We start from the raw sequence: 13,172 nt of genomic DNA, 5'->3' as shown, positions 1-13,172 counted from the left end.
ACGCGAATTAAAATTGATGTTTTTTGGTTGATTTGTAGTTAGTTTTTGAAAGTTGGAAAGGTATAAGTAGATGTAGGCAGCCTGCCAGGTTACCTATGCCTACTGTTGAAATGCATGTGATTAGACAGGTATGCAGGCGGCAAAAAACGTGATTGCCAACCAAGGGATTGAATCGGCAAATTGCCGGTTTACCGGTTTGCCGGAACTTTCTAATTCCGGCAATTTGTCGATTTGCCGGACATTTTTAATTCCGGCAGTTTGACGATTTGCCGGACATTTTTACTTCCGACAGTTTGACGATTTGCCGGACATTTTTACTTCCGCCATTTGACGACTTGCCAATTTGCCGGAAAAATTGTTTACCGCCCACCCTGGATTGTTCCAAGAGAAATTGGAAAATCAAATTTTGGAAGTTATCAATAAAACTTTTTATAGTTTTTTTTTACGTTGGCAAAAAACTTCAGCAAAAAAATATAATTTTTCATTCAAACTTGTTTTTTTTTAGAAAATTGATTACATTTATCAGACTGCCAGAAGTAAAAAAAAAATTTCTGAGTTACTGCAAAATATTTGCCCAAAAAAAGTAACATAAATTGGAAGATAGGAAGTAAGTAAATTCAGTCAGAACACTGCTGCAATTAATTATGAGTAATAGTAATTTTACGTTTGCAGTTGATTTTTCAACAGATATTTATTTCCAGGTGTATGTCATTTGGTAACGAATAAATTTTAATTGCAAGGAAGTTAACTTTTTTTTTAAATATAGCAACTATGAAAAAGTACAGCTTTACTACATATTAAGAATTTTGAAATTTTCTATAAATATTTACAGAAAATTGCAGAGTTTCTGGAAAAATCTCAATATTAAAACCTCAATAAATAAAAACATATTGAACAAAATTTTCAAAACGTTTCATACCTTCGCTCCATTAAGTGATAGACTATTGGCAGGCAGGCTTGTTCTCCGTTGCCGCATAGCTTCATGAAAAGTTCGTTGCATATGCCCATCAGACATTACTCCTCGACCACGACCACCCAATACAGGTAGGCCGATTGATCCAACTCCGGAGTCTGAAAGAAAAACATTAACTTAAAAAAAAGTTTTGGGGAAGTTTTGAGAAAATGGGTTTCAATTCGGAGTGGGCGGCAAACAATTTTTCCGGAAGGAAGTTTCAGAATTTCAATTTTAATCAACAAAAGTGTTCGCATCCTATGAATGTTCGTACATCTATTTTGAAAAGTAAGCAATTTATATGAAAATATCTTAAGAAAACGGTAAAAAAATGTCAAAAAGGCACAGTTTTAAGTGTTTCCGATGAATAAAAAAATGTGTGAGAATCTAATAAAAATGGATTTTCTGGAAAATATAATTTAACCATTTTTTTTAGATTTTTGAAACTTTTATGTATAATTTTTTAAAGCAACTAATTTTTCTGAATTTTCAAATAATCAGAATAACATTTTTTGGAACTTCAATATTTGTGAATGAATTATTTATAAATTTATTAATACCTATAGATAGATGTTTCTCAAAAAAAAAAAAAAATTTCTATTTATATTTATATATTTTTCAAAATTGTTTTAAAAATTTATTCAATTTTTTTCGAAATGTATAAATTGAAAAATTATTCTGTGAGAATCAGTAAAGTCAGCATATTAGACCGAACACCTCCATTATATCTCCGTGAACACCTCCGTTATACAACGGAAACATGCCAAAAATCTTGTCAATTTCTGACAAAACACGTCAAAAAAGCGGAAAACGGGACTGTGGTCGACCGCTAAGTTGATTCGAATTACGAAAACTGGAGGATTCTTGAGAAAAAGAGGGAGGGAGGCACGAAAGTGGGAAGTTTCGCACAATTCAGCGACAATTTTCCCGTGATGATTTAAACACAGTTCACCATACATGTGATGGTTGATTTCAATTAGGAAAATAGAAGCAAAAATCGAAATACGAAATACGTTTTTACGCTTGCCTACAAGGAGTGCGCCAATGCCGGAGATTTCCAAAACCGGCAACAGCCGGAATTGCCTGTTGCCGAAATTGCCCAAAAATCGGCAATTTCGGCAATATCCGACTGCCTTCAATTTCCGATTGCCGCGCACCCCTGCTGCCTATCTCTAGTATGCCTACACTGAGGAATATAGCGGGCAACAATTTTAAACTTTAATTTTCAAGTAAAAATCATTTTAAAAAAATGAAATTTTTATTTACTTTAGAATTTTCATAAAAAATTCAAACCCCAACTTTTAAGAAAAAAGTAGGAAAAAGCTCTCAAAAATATTTTAAACAGAAAGGCTTACTTCTATAAGACAGAAAGTAAATTTTGTTAAATTTTTTAATAAATAAATTTTCTAATAAAAAAGATATTATACAACATCTGCCAACTGAAGGAAAAACAGAAAAAAATTGAACGGAGAGTGCGAAAGAGTTGACACAAAAAACCAACAATTTAAGTGCCTTTTTTATGGCCGAAGAAAGCGGAAAGAAACCAAGAAGATGAAGGGGGAAAAGAATGGGATGATGTGATGACAGGAGGATACCAAATTATTTTTTTAATACGTTCTTTGAATTGTGCAAGTTGTAAAAATGGTGGTTTTAAGTTAAAAATTGATGAAAAAATCGAGTTAGAGTTCATAGAATTAGAGGAATTTAAAAAAGTGAGACTTTGATAAATATTGATTTTTTTTTTGGAAAATATGTAATAGTTTAAACATTTTTGAGATTTTTGAAATTTTTATGAAACTGTATAGGTTTTTTTAAAAGTAACACATTTTTCCAAATTCTCAAAAAATCGAAAGTATATATAAAAAAAATAGAATTAACTTTTTTTTTTGGAAATTAATATTTGTAAATTTTTAAATAAAAATGCAAAAAATATAACTTCCAATTAATTTAAAAATTAACTGACTCAGAAAACCCATTATCGAATTTTTCATCACATTTTTCATTATAAATGTGTGTGTGTTTTTTTTAAATTTTTTGGGAAAATGTTGATGTTTCCCGGCTTAATTTTTTTGGACCTTACAAAAAAACTTTTTAAAAATCTGAACAGAACCGAAAATGGGCGGTGCCATCGTCATTTTTGTACATTTTGTTGTATCATTGGAGGAAGTGGGAGAAGTATAAAAGAAGATGGAAAATGAAGACGATGAAGATGAAGTGAAGAAATGGGGTTTCCGGTCATCAGCCGTGATAATTTGATAACAATTGATATAAAGGAGAGGGGCATAGCAAAAAAGATGCGGGCGGCCCCCGCGAGGGAAGGAGAAAATAAAAAGTGATTGTGATTTTTGGAAGATAGATTGGTTTACTCTATATTGTTCGGTTGATCAATTTGAAAATATTTGAGACGGCGGCCCGTGAGGTGTCGGCTGCTAACTTCTTACGAGTTTGTTAGTACTTCAGTTACCCGGGAGAAGTCGGCATCTAAGATAAAGTGGGATATCGGCCCTTAAGATGTCGGCTGCCTGTTTATTGCAATTGTCAACAGGCTGTCGGCTGCTAAAATGATGTTAGGTGTTAGCACCTATAGATGTCGGCTGCTTTTAATAATCCCGGGAGGTGTCGGCTGCTCACCGTTAAACATTTTCACGTATTACTCACCCTGGGGATCTCAGCTGCTACTAGAAAATATAATTTTTTGCAACTCTAAGCGATATCACAATATTCCAAAAAGAAGTTCAATTATGCAATTATATTGAAACTTTCATGATACCTTTTTTGATAACGTTGATTATGATCAGAAAAGATAAAAAAAAGAAAAAGAGAAAAAGTCAATAGAATTTGTGTAAAATTGAATTGAAGCCAAGTAGATTATCCCCATTTATATGTCCGCTAGTCTCGAATTTTTTTTATTGAGAAAAAAAAACAATAAGACAAAGTTCAGGAAAGGATTAGGTATACTTATTCTTTTGAAGATTTTTTTGTAAAAAAATTAGAATTTTTAGATGTATCAGATTTTTTTTTAATGATTTTTTAAAATTTGAAATTTTTTTAACATGAAACATTTTAATTTGAAAAAACGTTTAAAAAAAACAAAAAACCTTTGAAGAAATGTGAACGATTTTCAGATTTTGAAAAAAAAGGGAGTACAATTTTTGAAATTTTTTTTTCAATAATATCAGATTTTTTTAACAACAGTCAGCCAAAAACAAAATTTCAAAAAATAAAAATGAAACTTTTTTACATTAAAAAATGGTTTAAGTTGCATCGGACTTTTATAGATTTCTAAATCAGCGAAAAATTGAATTAACATTTTTTAAATTTTTGCAAAAAAGTCGGTACATTTTGGCAAATTTTTCGGGAAAAATCCAAAAAACAAGTCAGAAATCCGCAAAAAAAAGAGTGTGAAGACTTGATTTCTACATAAACAAATCCCGAATTTTTTGGGCAATTTTTTATTCCTAAATAGCCCCTGCTCCATGCGAGCACAAAATAAGGAACAGGGCGGCTCTGTAGTGTAACTTGACAAAAACACGCCGCCCGAGTCACGCCTAAAAAGTGAACAAAAAAGAATAAATAAACGTGAGAATGGAAAATGAGAAAAAAGGAGAAAAAAGAGTAGGAAAATTAATCGGTGTAGGTGGCCCAAATTATTTGGGAAAAAATGCACGGGAAATTGGATTTGTGCTCATGTAGAAGCACAAAAATTGATTTTTATAGATACACGAGTTTTTGCAACAAAAAAGCTCAAACAGTGCGTTTTTTGAACTGTGAAAAATTAGTAAAAAAAATATTTGACTGAAATAATTTTTTAACTTCTAGTTAAACTTTCAAATAATTTTTTGCTGATTTTTGAAGTTTTCCGATGTGTTTTTTTTATTTTTCAAAATTGTTTTCAGCGTTTTATTTTTAAATTTTCACTTTTTTCTGGAATTTTAGAAACGTTATATTAAAATTTTCAGGAATTTTTTCCTTTATTTCTTTTAAGCATATTTTTTAGATTTATTCACTTAAAATTTTTATTTAATAATTTTTTTCAGTCAGAAAATATATATGACTTTTCAAAAATCAAAAAAAAAACTGAATTTTGTAAGAATTTTTCGAGCTTCAATATTTCCCAAAAATGTTTGGAAACGAAATTTTTAAAAATCTGAAATTGGCAATTGCCGTTCGGCAATTTTTTTGTCGACAAATTCGATAAAGAGGCAAATTTGTCGGTTTGCCAATTTGCCGGAAGTGTTCAATTCCGGCAATTCGCTGGTTTACCGATTTGCCGGATATCAATTTGACGGAAGGGGGGGGGGGTCTTAGAGGGATTTTTTATAGGACGGAAACACTAAAAACTGTGACTTTTTGAAATTTTTTTCCCGTTTTCTTTAGATGTTTTCATAGAACTTGCTAACTTTCTAAAAAAGATGTAGAAACATTCAAAGGATGCGTGCAATTTTGCCGATTAAAATTGGAATTCTGAAAATCAGCAATTTGCTGATTTGCCGGAAACATTTGTTTGCCGCTTACCCCTGATTTAAAACCTATCCCCAAAAAAGTGTTTTTTTAATATGCACCACTTTTCTTTCAAAGCAAATTCTAACTCAAACATTATTCAGAAAATAAAAGAAAAGGTACAAGGAGGGACCAATTCTTCTTGCTCAGAAAAAGAAAGTAACCACCCAAAAATTTCCATGAATTTTTAATTTATTTACCCAGAAAGACAATGATCGCCTCAATTAATATTCATTTTTCTTTTCATTTTTCAAATTACAAAGAAGAGGGAAAATTAAAAGAAAGGTGGAAAATAAATGATCAGAGGTTCGTTGTGGACGGAAAATGTAGATAAATTTCCATAAATTTTCAGACCACGTAATGAGCAAATAAGAAATGGGGGAGGGAGAAAACAAAATGAGTAGTTATTAGGAAATAGGAAAAAAAAGTGTGCACTATTTCAGAAATGGCCTGAGGGGCTTGAAATTTTTGGGATCATGCTACATTTTTTCGGAAATTTTTACAAAATTTTCGGGGGGCTTATTTTGTTCTAAAATAATGTAGTTAAAAATCCTTCAAAAATTATAAATTTCCGAACTTTTGAGCTATTTTCATAAATATAAAGGGAGCCAACTATTGTTTAAAAATTAGCGAAAATTTTATATTTTCAGAAAAGTTTGGTGCGAAATTCAAATAACATTTCATATAGTAAAAGATTGGAAATTTGATTTTTTCAAATATTTTACACTTGATTCAATTAATGCTTAATTTTTTTTGATTTTTCCAAAAAAAAATTGTACGAAATTAAAATTTTTAATTTAAAGCATTTATTGAAATCTTTTTTTTTCTCTTTTTTTCTGGCATTTTTGACAATATTTCAAATTTCTAAACTTCAAAAAAAAAATCAAATTTTCGTTTTTAGAAAATTTCGGTCCGAAATTCGTGTTTTTTATTTTAATTTTTATAAATTTTTATTGGCTAAAAACTAACGGTTTAAACATTAGAGGGCAAAGCAAAAATATTTTTTTCCAAAAAAATTAGTGACGCCACCCACGTAACACCTGACTTTTAAAAGTTGTAGATGTATGTTTTTAAATCCAATTACCCAAATTAAGAGTTTCGGAGGTCATTTGTGTTTGAAAATTGGATTAAAAGTGAAAATGTCCCCTTCGTAATCAAATAACACATCCTCAAACACATGTGATTGTTAGAAAAATTCAAAAAGTAAAATTCAAAAACTTCACAAATCGGGTATAAAACCGAAAATTCAGCAGGAGCCTAACTGCCGGACGCTTCCAAAAAACATAAATCAAGTTATCTGTTTTTGGAGGAGAAGGAAAAAATTGAAAAATGCTCGAAAATTCCAGTAAATTTGTCTATTTACTCGTGGAGGGACACTCAACGAAAATGAATTTTAGATGAGAGAGAGATGAAAAGCGAAAAATTTCTGGAAAAAAATTGGAATAGGTAGGTGTGCCTACATTGTGCCTGATTACCTGCCTAATTCGGATAACTAAAAATTATGAGCCTATGTGCCTGCCAACCGCCTTTTATTTTTAAATTTGTGAACCTTTTTGATAAGCAGAAGGTAATTTCTGGAGATAATGGGAGAAGTGAAACTAGACAGGAGATGGTGTCGTTGTAGGTAGGCATGCCTACTTTGTGCCTACCTACCTATTTTGGAAAAAAAATGCTGAGCCTATGTGCCTACCAACCGCCTATTTGTTTATTTTTTTTTGTGTAACCTTTTGATAGGAAGAATGTAATTTCTGGAAAAATTGGGAGAAGTGAAACTATACAGGCGTAGGTCTCGTTGTAGGTAGGCATGCCTGCCTACCTGCCTACCTACCTGCCTATTTTGAATAACTAAAAACTACATGCCTGCGGACCGCCTATTTTTATAATTTGTGTAACCTTTTTGATAGGCAGAAGGTGATTTCTGGAAAAAAATGGGAGAAGTGAAACTAGACAGGCGTAGGTCTCGTTGTAGGTAGGCATGCCTACTTTGTGCTTGCCTACCTATTGAAACTAGACAGGCGTAGGTCTCGTTGTAGGTGGGCATGCCTACTTTCTGCCTACCTACCTGCCTATTTCGGAAAACAAGAAAAAAATTTTAGGAGAAGATAATTTCTGGAAAAAAATAGGGGAGACGTGAAACTATACAGGTGTAGGTCTCATTGTATGTAGGCATGCCTACTTTGTGCCTGCCTACGGCCTATTTTCCCAATTTGTGTAACCTTTTTGATAGGCAGAGGGTAGGCGTAGGTCGGCAGGCTGTGCCTACACAAAAATAAAAATTCTTAAAAACGCTCACTCTGAGTTGTGGATCCTCGTCGTTGCTGTATGGAAACTCCGCTGCTGGCCGGCGAAGATGTTGCGGTGTCTCGATTCTTGCGCATTTCAGCCTGCAAAACGTTGAAAAGTAACACAGCTGGCGGAGGAAATTGAAAGAAGAATGAACAAAAAAAGGATGTCTGTTGGGTGAGTAAAGATGCTCAAAAAATGGAAAAGAAAACGTGAATGAGAAAAAGAAAAAGAAAGAAGTACACACAACACTATGGACGTCAAAGGTCGAATTGCAACGTTTGGAGAGCCGGGGGAAAAAGAATTACTAACTATTTAGCTCGTTTTTTTTTGTTGTTTGTCTCTTTGAAAATTAGAAACCTAAACCTAGTCAAAATTTTGAAAATAATTGTATTTTTTAGCTTTGGAAATGTTTTTGAAGTTTCAGAACCATTAAGGGGTTGGAGCTTAATTTTGCCGGAATATAAAAATATGAAGCTCCGAAAAGGGCAACACTTCACTAAAAAATTTTGAAGCATTTTTCAAACCTAAAACTTTAAGAAAAATGTAGTCAAATTTTGTTTTAGATTCGAAAAAAAATGCAGCTAAAAATGGGCGTGGCCTGCTCCGCCCATTAAGTAGGCGTGGTCTAAAAATCTCCGCTCACAAAAGTCCATAAGCTCTGCCCAAAAAATGGCAGTTGCCAAATTTCACTGAACTTGGGGTAGTTACTTATTTAGTTTTAAATTTTTTCTTCTGAATTATCGAAAAAGAAGGGTTCAGCATAAAAAATGGGAGACTGTCTAATCGGGAAAGAAATCTGAGAGGCTCGCCTATAAAGTGGGCGGAGCTAGTCGCAGATTAGCCTTTGAATGAATTGGTTTTTTGAAATTTGGAAAAAAAATAACCTTAAAAATAGGAATATAGGGTTGATTCTTGCAAACTATAAATCAGGGGTAGGCGGCAAACAATTTTTCCGGCAAATCGGCAAATCGCCGGAATTTAAATTTCCGGCAAATCAGCAAGTTATCGAAATTTGAATTTCCGACAAATCGGCTATTTGCCGGAATTTGAATTTCCGGCAAATCGGCAATCAGGCCAATCGAAAATGTTTGGAAAATTGTGGTTTGCTCTTTTTTTTTTGGAAATTTCAGTATTTCAGTTTTAAATTTCTGGAAAATTCGTAAACCGGCAATTTGCCGATTTGCCGATTTGCCGGAAAAAATACAAACTCTACAGACTCGCCGAGGTTAAAGCCCATCGAATTCCAGAATTAATGACGTAGACATACATAATAAAAACCACGTGCCTCTGTCTCCTAAGAAAATGAAAATTAATTGCTAGTCTCTAGACTTGTGTTGCTCGAGACCCCTTAGTTCAGAATAAAAGGTCGATATAAATGTAAAAAGTTGCTCTTTTTTTTCAGAGATTAAGCCAAAATTTTTTGTTTGGTTGAGTGGCTGGAAATAAAGGCGAAAAAGTAAAGATGAAGTGACAAAGAAATCTTATTTTTTACTTTTTTTCCAAAAAGATCTAATTAGAAATTATTGCCTTCTAACAGGAACACGTGCTACTTCCTCTACTGAAAAAGTGAACAAAAGGGAAGAGTAGGACCCTCTTTTTTTTACTCACAGCTCGGCTGACGGGATAATGTGACAGTGGGGTAGAAAGAAAGAAAAGGAAAGAAAAGAGAAAATAAATTGTAGAGCTGTGTGAGTTACTCAAAATACTATATAGGTGGGATTTTGGCAGAGAGTGGTGAGATTTTTTTGGAGGTCCGGACTTTGAAAGTGTACAATTTTGTGGGATTTTAAGGTACCAAAAAGTTGTCCACTGAGAAAGTGTAGAAAGTTTTAAAAGGAACATTTCAGTAGTTGACAACTTTTTTATATCTCTAATTTGCTCAGAGTTACAGTAGAAGAAAGAGAGTCTCATGTTTTTTGTTTCTAAAGTAAAAAATTTAGCAAAAGCCCCTCTGATGTCGGAAAATTTAACTTTTTCAGAAATTGAAAAAAAGTTAATTTTGCAATTTTGAGACTTTTTTTATTAGTAAAAAGCTGAAACTCAAAATTTTTATTTTTCAAGAAATCCATCCAAAATCTGTTACTAGGAGCACTTCGAAGTCCGCTCGCCCAATAAATTCTCCGTTTTTTATTTTTATTTTTTCAATTTATTTCTCTCCACCGTTTCTCTATTTCTCTGTTATTTTTCGCATTAAAATTCGATTTTTTACGAAGAAATGGAGCTCATTTCCACATGATTTATGGGGGAACACATGGTGCAAGCGACGAAAAACGAACAAAGAAATAAAGAAAACCGGGATTATAGAGGTTTTTGAGAGAAAAAATGATAAAAAGATTTATTTCTGAACTTTTTAAATTATTAAAATTTTAAATGGAAATTTTAAAATTGTTTTAAAAATATTTAATGTTAATTTTAATTTTTTAAATGTTATATTTAAAACACTGCTCCAGATTTTTTTTATTGTTAAAATTTTCTGAATTATTATTTTTTAATATTGAAAAAAAAATGAAAAAAATTAATCTTCAAAAAATTTAATATAGTCTTATAGTTAGTTGAAAAAAATAAGAAATTTATTTGTAATACTGAAAATTTTACACGACGAGATTTTTGAAACTTTTTTTTTGTTTTGGAAATTTTGTAAAAAAATAGTTTGAATAATTCCAGAAGTATTTTTTTTGCGAGTTTTGAAGTAAAGAATTTTCTTATTTTTAAAAATCCAAAAAATCTAGTCATATAACTTTTTTAAATAATTTTTCTCTAATTTTTTTTCCGCACTAGAAAAAACAATTGAGATAAATTTGAAAAAAAAAATTCAAGAAAACAAAAACAAACTCTGTTGAATTAAATTCGAAGAATGAAAATAAGAAAACAGGAAATTGAAATAAATTAAATTTCACAGATTTTCAGCAGTAGATAAGGCATGGAGCAAAGAGAGATCAGACCACGAAAACTACAAACTATGAGAATTTGAGTGAAAAATTGGGAAATTGAGAAACCTGGGGATATACGTAGAGAAAAATGAATTTAAACTGAGTTGGGAAATCTAGTTAATCAGAAATGAATGTCTGGTATGGATTGGAAAATCAAAAGTAAGATTTTTAAGGTACACGCCTTCAAGGCTTACATGCTTTAAAAGCGACCTACGCCTAGCTTGTGAGTGCTCTACAAATTGCTTTAAAAAAATGTTATAAAAATTGCAGAATTCAATTTTTCCTTAGAAAAACTACGACAGTTTTTTTTGCAAAAAAAAATTCCACCGAAAAAAAAGCCAAAAACAAGAATTTTCCCTTGGAAGCTCCGTCTCCCGGCAGAAATATGAAAAAATGCATGAGATTCCTCAAAAACCTCGTCGTTTTTTTTTTCTCGCTAGACATCAACACCCAAAAATGGGTCATTGAGTAGAAAGTAACATGTCTGCCAGAGCAATGAAAACAAGATGATAATTACTGGAAAAAAAAATAGGAAATTGCTCCGGGAGTCAAAAAAAAACCACTGAATGTATTCTTTTTTTTTTGAATATTAGAAAATATTTAAAAAAAAGGGATAATTTCAGCAATTTAAAAATTAAAAAAAATTTCTATTATTTTTTCAACCTAAAACTTTTTATTTCATTTTTAAAATTTTTTTTTTCAGCTTAAAACAAATTGAAAAATCCAGCCTGTTTTTTTCTGTAATTTATTGCATTTCAAAAAATTTTACGCGGTCGCAAAAAAATAAAATTCGGTCACCAACTTTTTTCACTACGGTCATGAGTAAAACAATAAACAATAGTTGATATTTTGGAGCAAATGCTCTCTAAAAGTGAGCTTAATGTGTGAATGTATCAATGTCATGTGGTCATGTGGTCATGAGAAAGGGTGTCGGTTTTCAAGCTTAAGAGGGAGAAGAGACCCAAAACTTTTGGTCTACCAGCTGATAGTTTTTGCAAAACATTTTTTGCGAATTTTTCCTAATTTTTGTAGTTATGAATCAGGTTTGAAAATGTTTTAATGAATATCTCTGCAGCCGTGGAAGCTATCAAAAAATGTTCAACTGACAAAATTTTGCAAACTTTTTTTGTACAAATGTTGCAAATTTTTTAATATTATTTTTTTGGTACAAAACAATTTTTTTCCCGGAACTCGGCAAATTGCCGTAATAGAAAGTTCCGGCAAATTGGCAAATCGGCGAATTGCCGGAATTGAACATTTTCGGCAAATCGGCAAACTTGCAATTTGTCAATTTGCCGAACTGCAATTGCCGCTCACTCCCAAAAGCTTATGCCTCCGTTATTATTCAAGTTATCAAAAATTGCCAACTAACAAATGATAACAAATTTTATTTCCGATATATTTTTAATTACAAATTTTTTGTCAGCTTTCACCGCTCTTGAAAAACATCTTTAAAAAATTGGAAACTGGGATTTTTGCCAAATTTCTAGTTAGAAATCTGATATCTTGAATAGAGTTCAAAGATTGGAAGCAATAGATCACAAGTTCTAACTTTTAGAAAACAAACTTACAATACCAAATAAAAATCAGTTTTCAAGAAAGATAAGTAAACAGGAAAAAATTGTAGATTTAGGGGAAAATTTAAAAAAATTAAAAAACCAACCGAAAGTCGTGGAGATCGATCTCTGAGCTTTCCAGGCGGAGTTTGATGATAATGATGTTGAAAGTATTGATGAGTCGGCTGAAATGGTGGAGCACTCCCGGGTACCATAACCGGAGGGCTCACGCCTCCGACGGCCGGCGGACCCGGAGACATTTCCGACTCCGAGCGGTAGAATTTTGGGCGTTGGTAGGAGGATGGGGACGACAGTTTGGACACTGAAAAGTTTTTTTAGTTTAAAATAAAAAAGATAAAAAAGAGAAAAAAAAAGTTGCAGAAAAATCCAACTTAAAGGAAAAGACAATAGAAATATAATACGTCACTAAAAATGAGCAATGTGCGCAATATCTTAGTGGTCCTAAAAATGACTCTTACTCACAATAACACCTACAACAGGAAGAGAGAGAGAGACCGAGCAAGTGGGAAGACTGTAGGTCATTGTAGGATATACCGTCAGACATACCACATAGATCAAACTATAGATAAGTATCCTTGTGTGCTATAGGGCCCTTCAACAATTCAAAAAAATTGCTACTTGATGAGATTTTACAATCTTTGGTATTTCAATTCTACGCTGAGATATAAACGTTTTGGAAAGGTGATTGGTCTGCGTCTTAAAAGCGTTAATATCTCAACATAAGTAAATGTTATTAAAAAGTTGTCAACTGACAAAATTTAGAAAATTATATGGACAAAATTTTTGATAGTGAGCAAAAATAATTGAGCAAAAAAATTTTTTCGATATCATGCGTTTTCGCAGAGTTAAAGTTAAGAGTTAGAGTTAAGAGTTAAGAATTTTCGCAGAGGCAAAGGTTTAAATTTTCTAAAACATTTCATTTATAGT

General features: G+C 32.0%; 1 protein-coding gene across 6 annotated transcripts in view; it reads right to left on the bottom strand.

The window, feature by feature from the left end:
* pde-3 overlaps positions 1-12,548 on the bottom strand; it is a gene marked incomplete at both ends in the record, with an annotated part of 33,649 nt that extends 21,101 nt beyond the window's left edge. For 2 of the 6 annotated variants that reach the window (NM_001306642.3, NM_001381668.1), the window contains 3 exons: positions 920-1,071; positions 7,746-7,836; positions 12,332-12,484. In NM_001306642.3, coding sequence (NP_001293571.1) covers positions 920-1,071; positions 7,746-7,836; positions 12,332-12,484 — 396 coding nt within the window. Of the gene's footprint in view, positions 1-919; positions 1,075-7,745; positions 7,837-12,331 lie in introns of those variants that run through there. The other 4 variants (NM_001383996.1, NM_001306643.3, NM_001306640.4 and 1 more) reach the window with 4 other exon arrangements.
* Positions 12,549-13,172: the final 624 nt, after the last annotated feature.

The sequence above is a fragment of the Caenorhabditis elegans genome, chromosome II (assembly GCF_000002985.6).
Source record: "Caenorhabditis elegans chromosome II".
Taxonomy (NCBI): Eukaryota; Metazoa; Nematoda; class Chromadorea; order Rhabditida; family Rhabditidae; genus Caenorhabditis; species Caenorhabditis elegans.
Note: the sequence above shows the minus strand (reverse complement) of the source record. Positions and strands in the feature narration are given on the sequence as shown.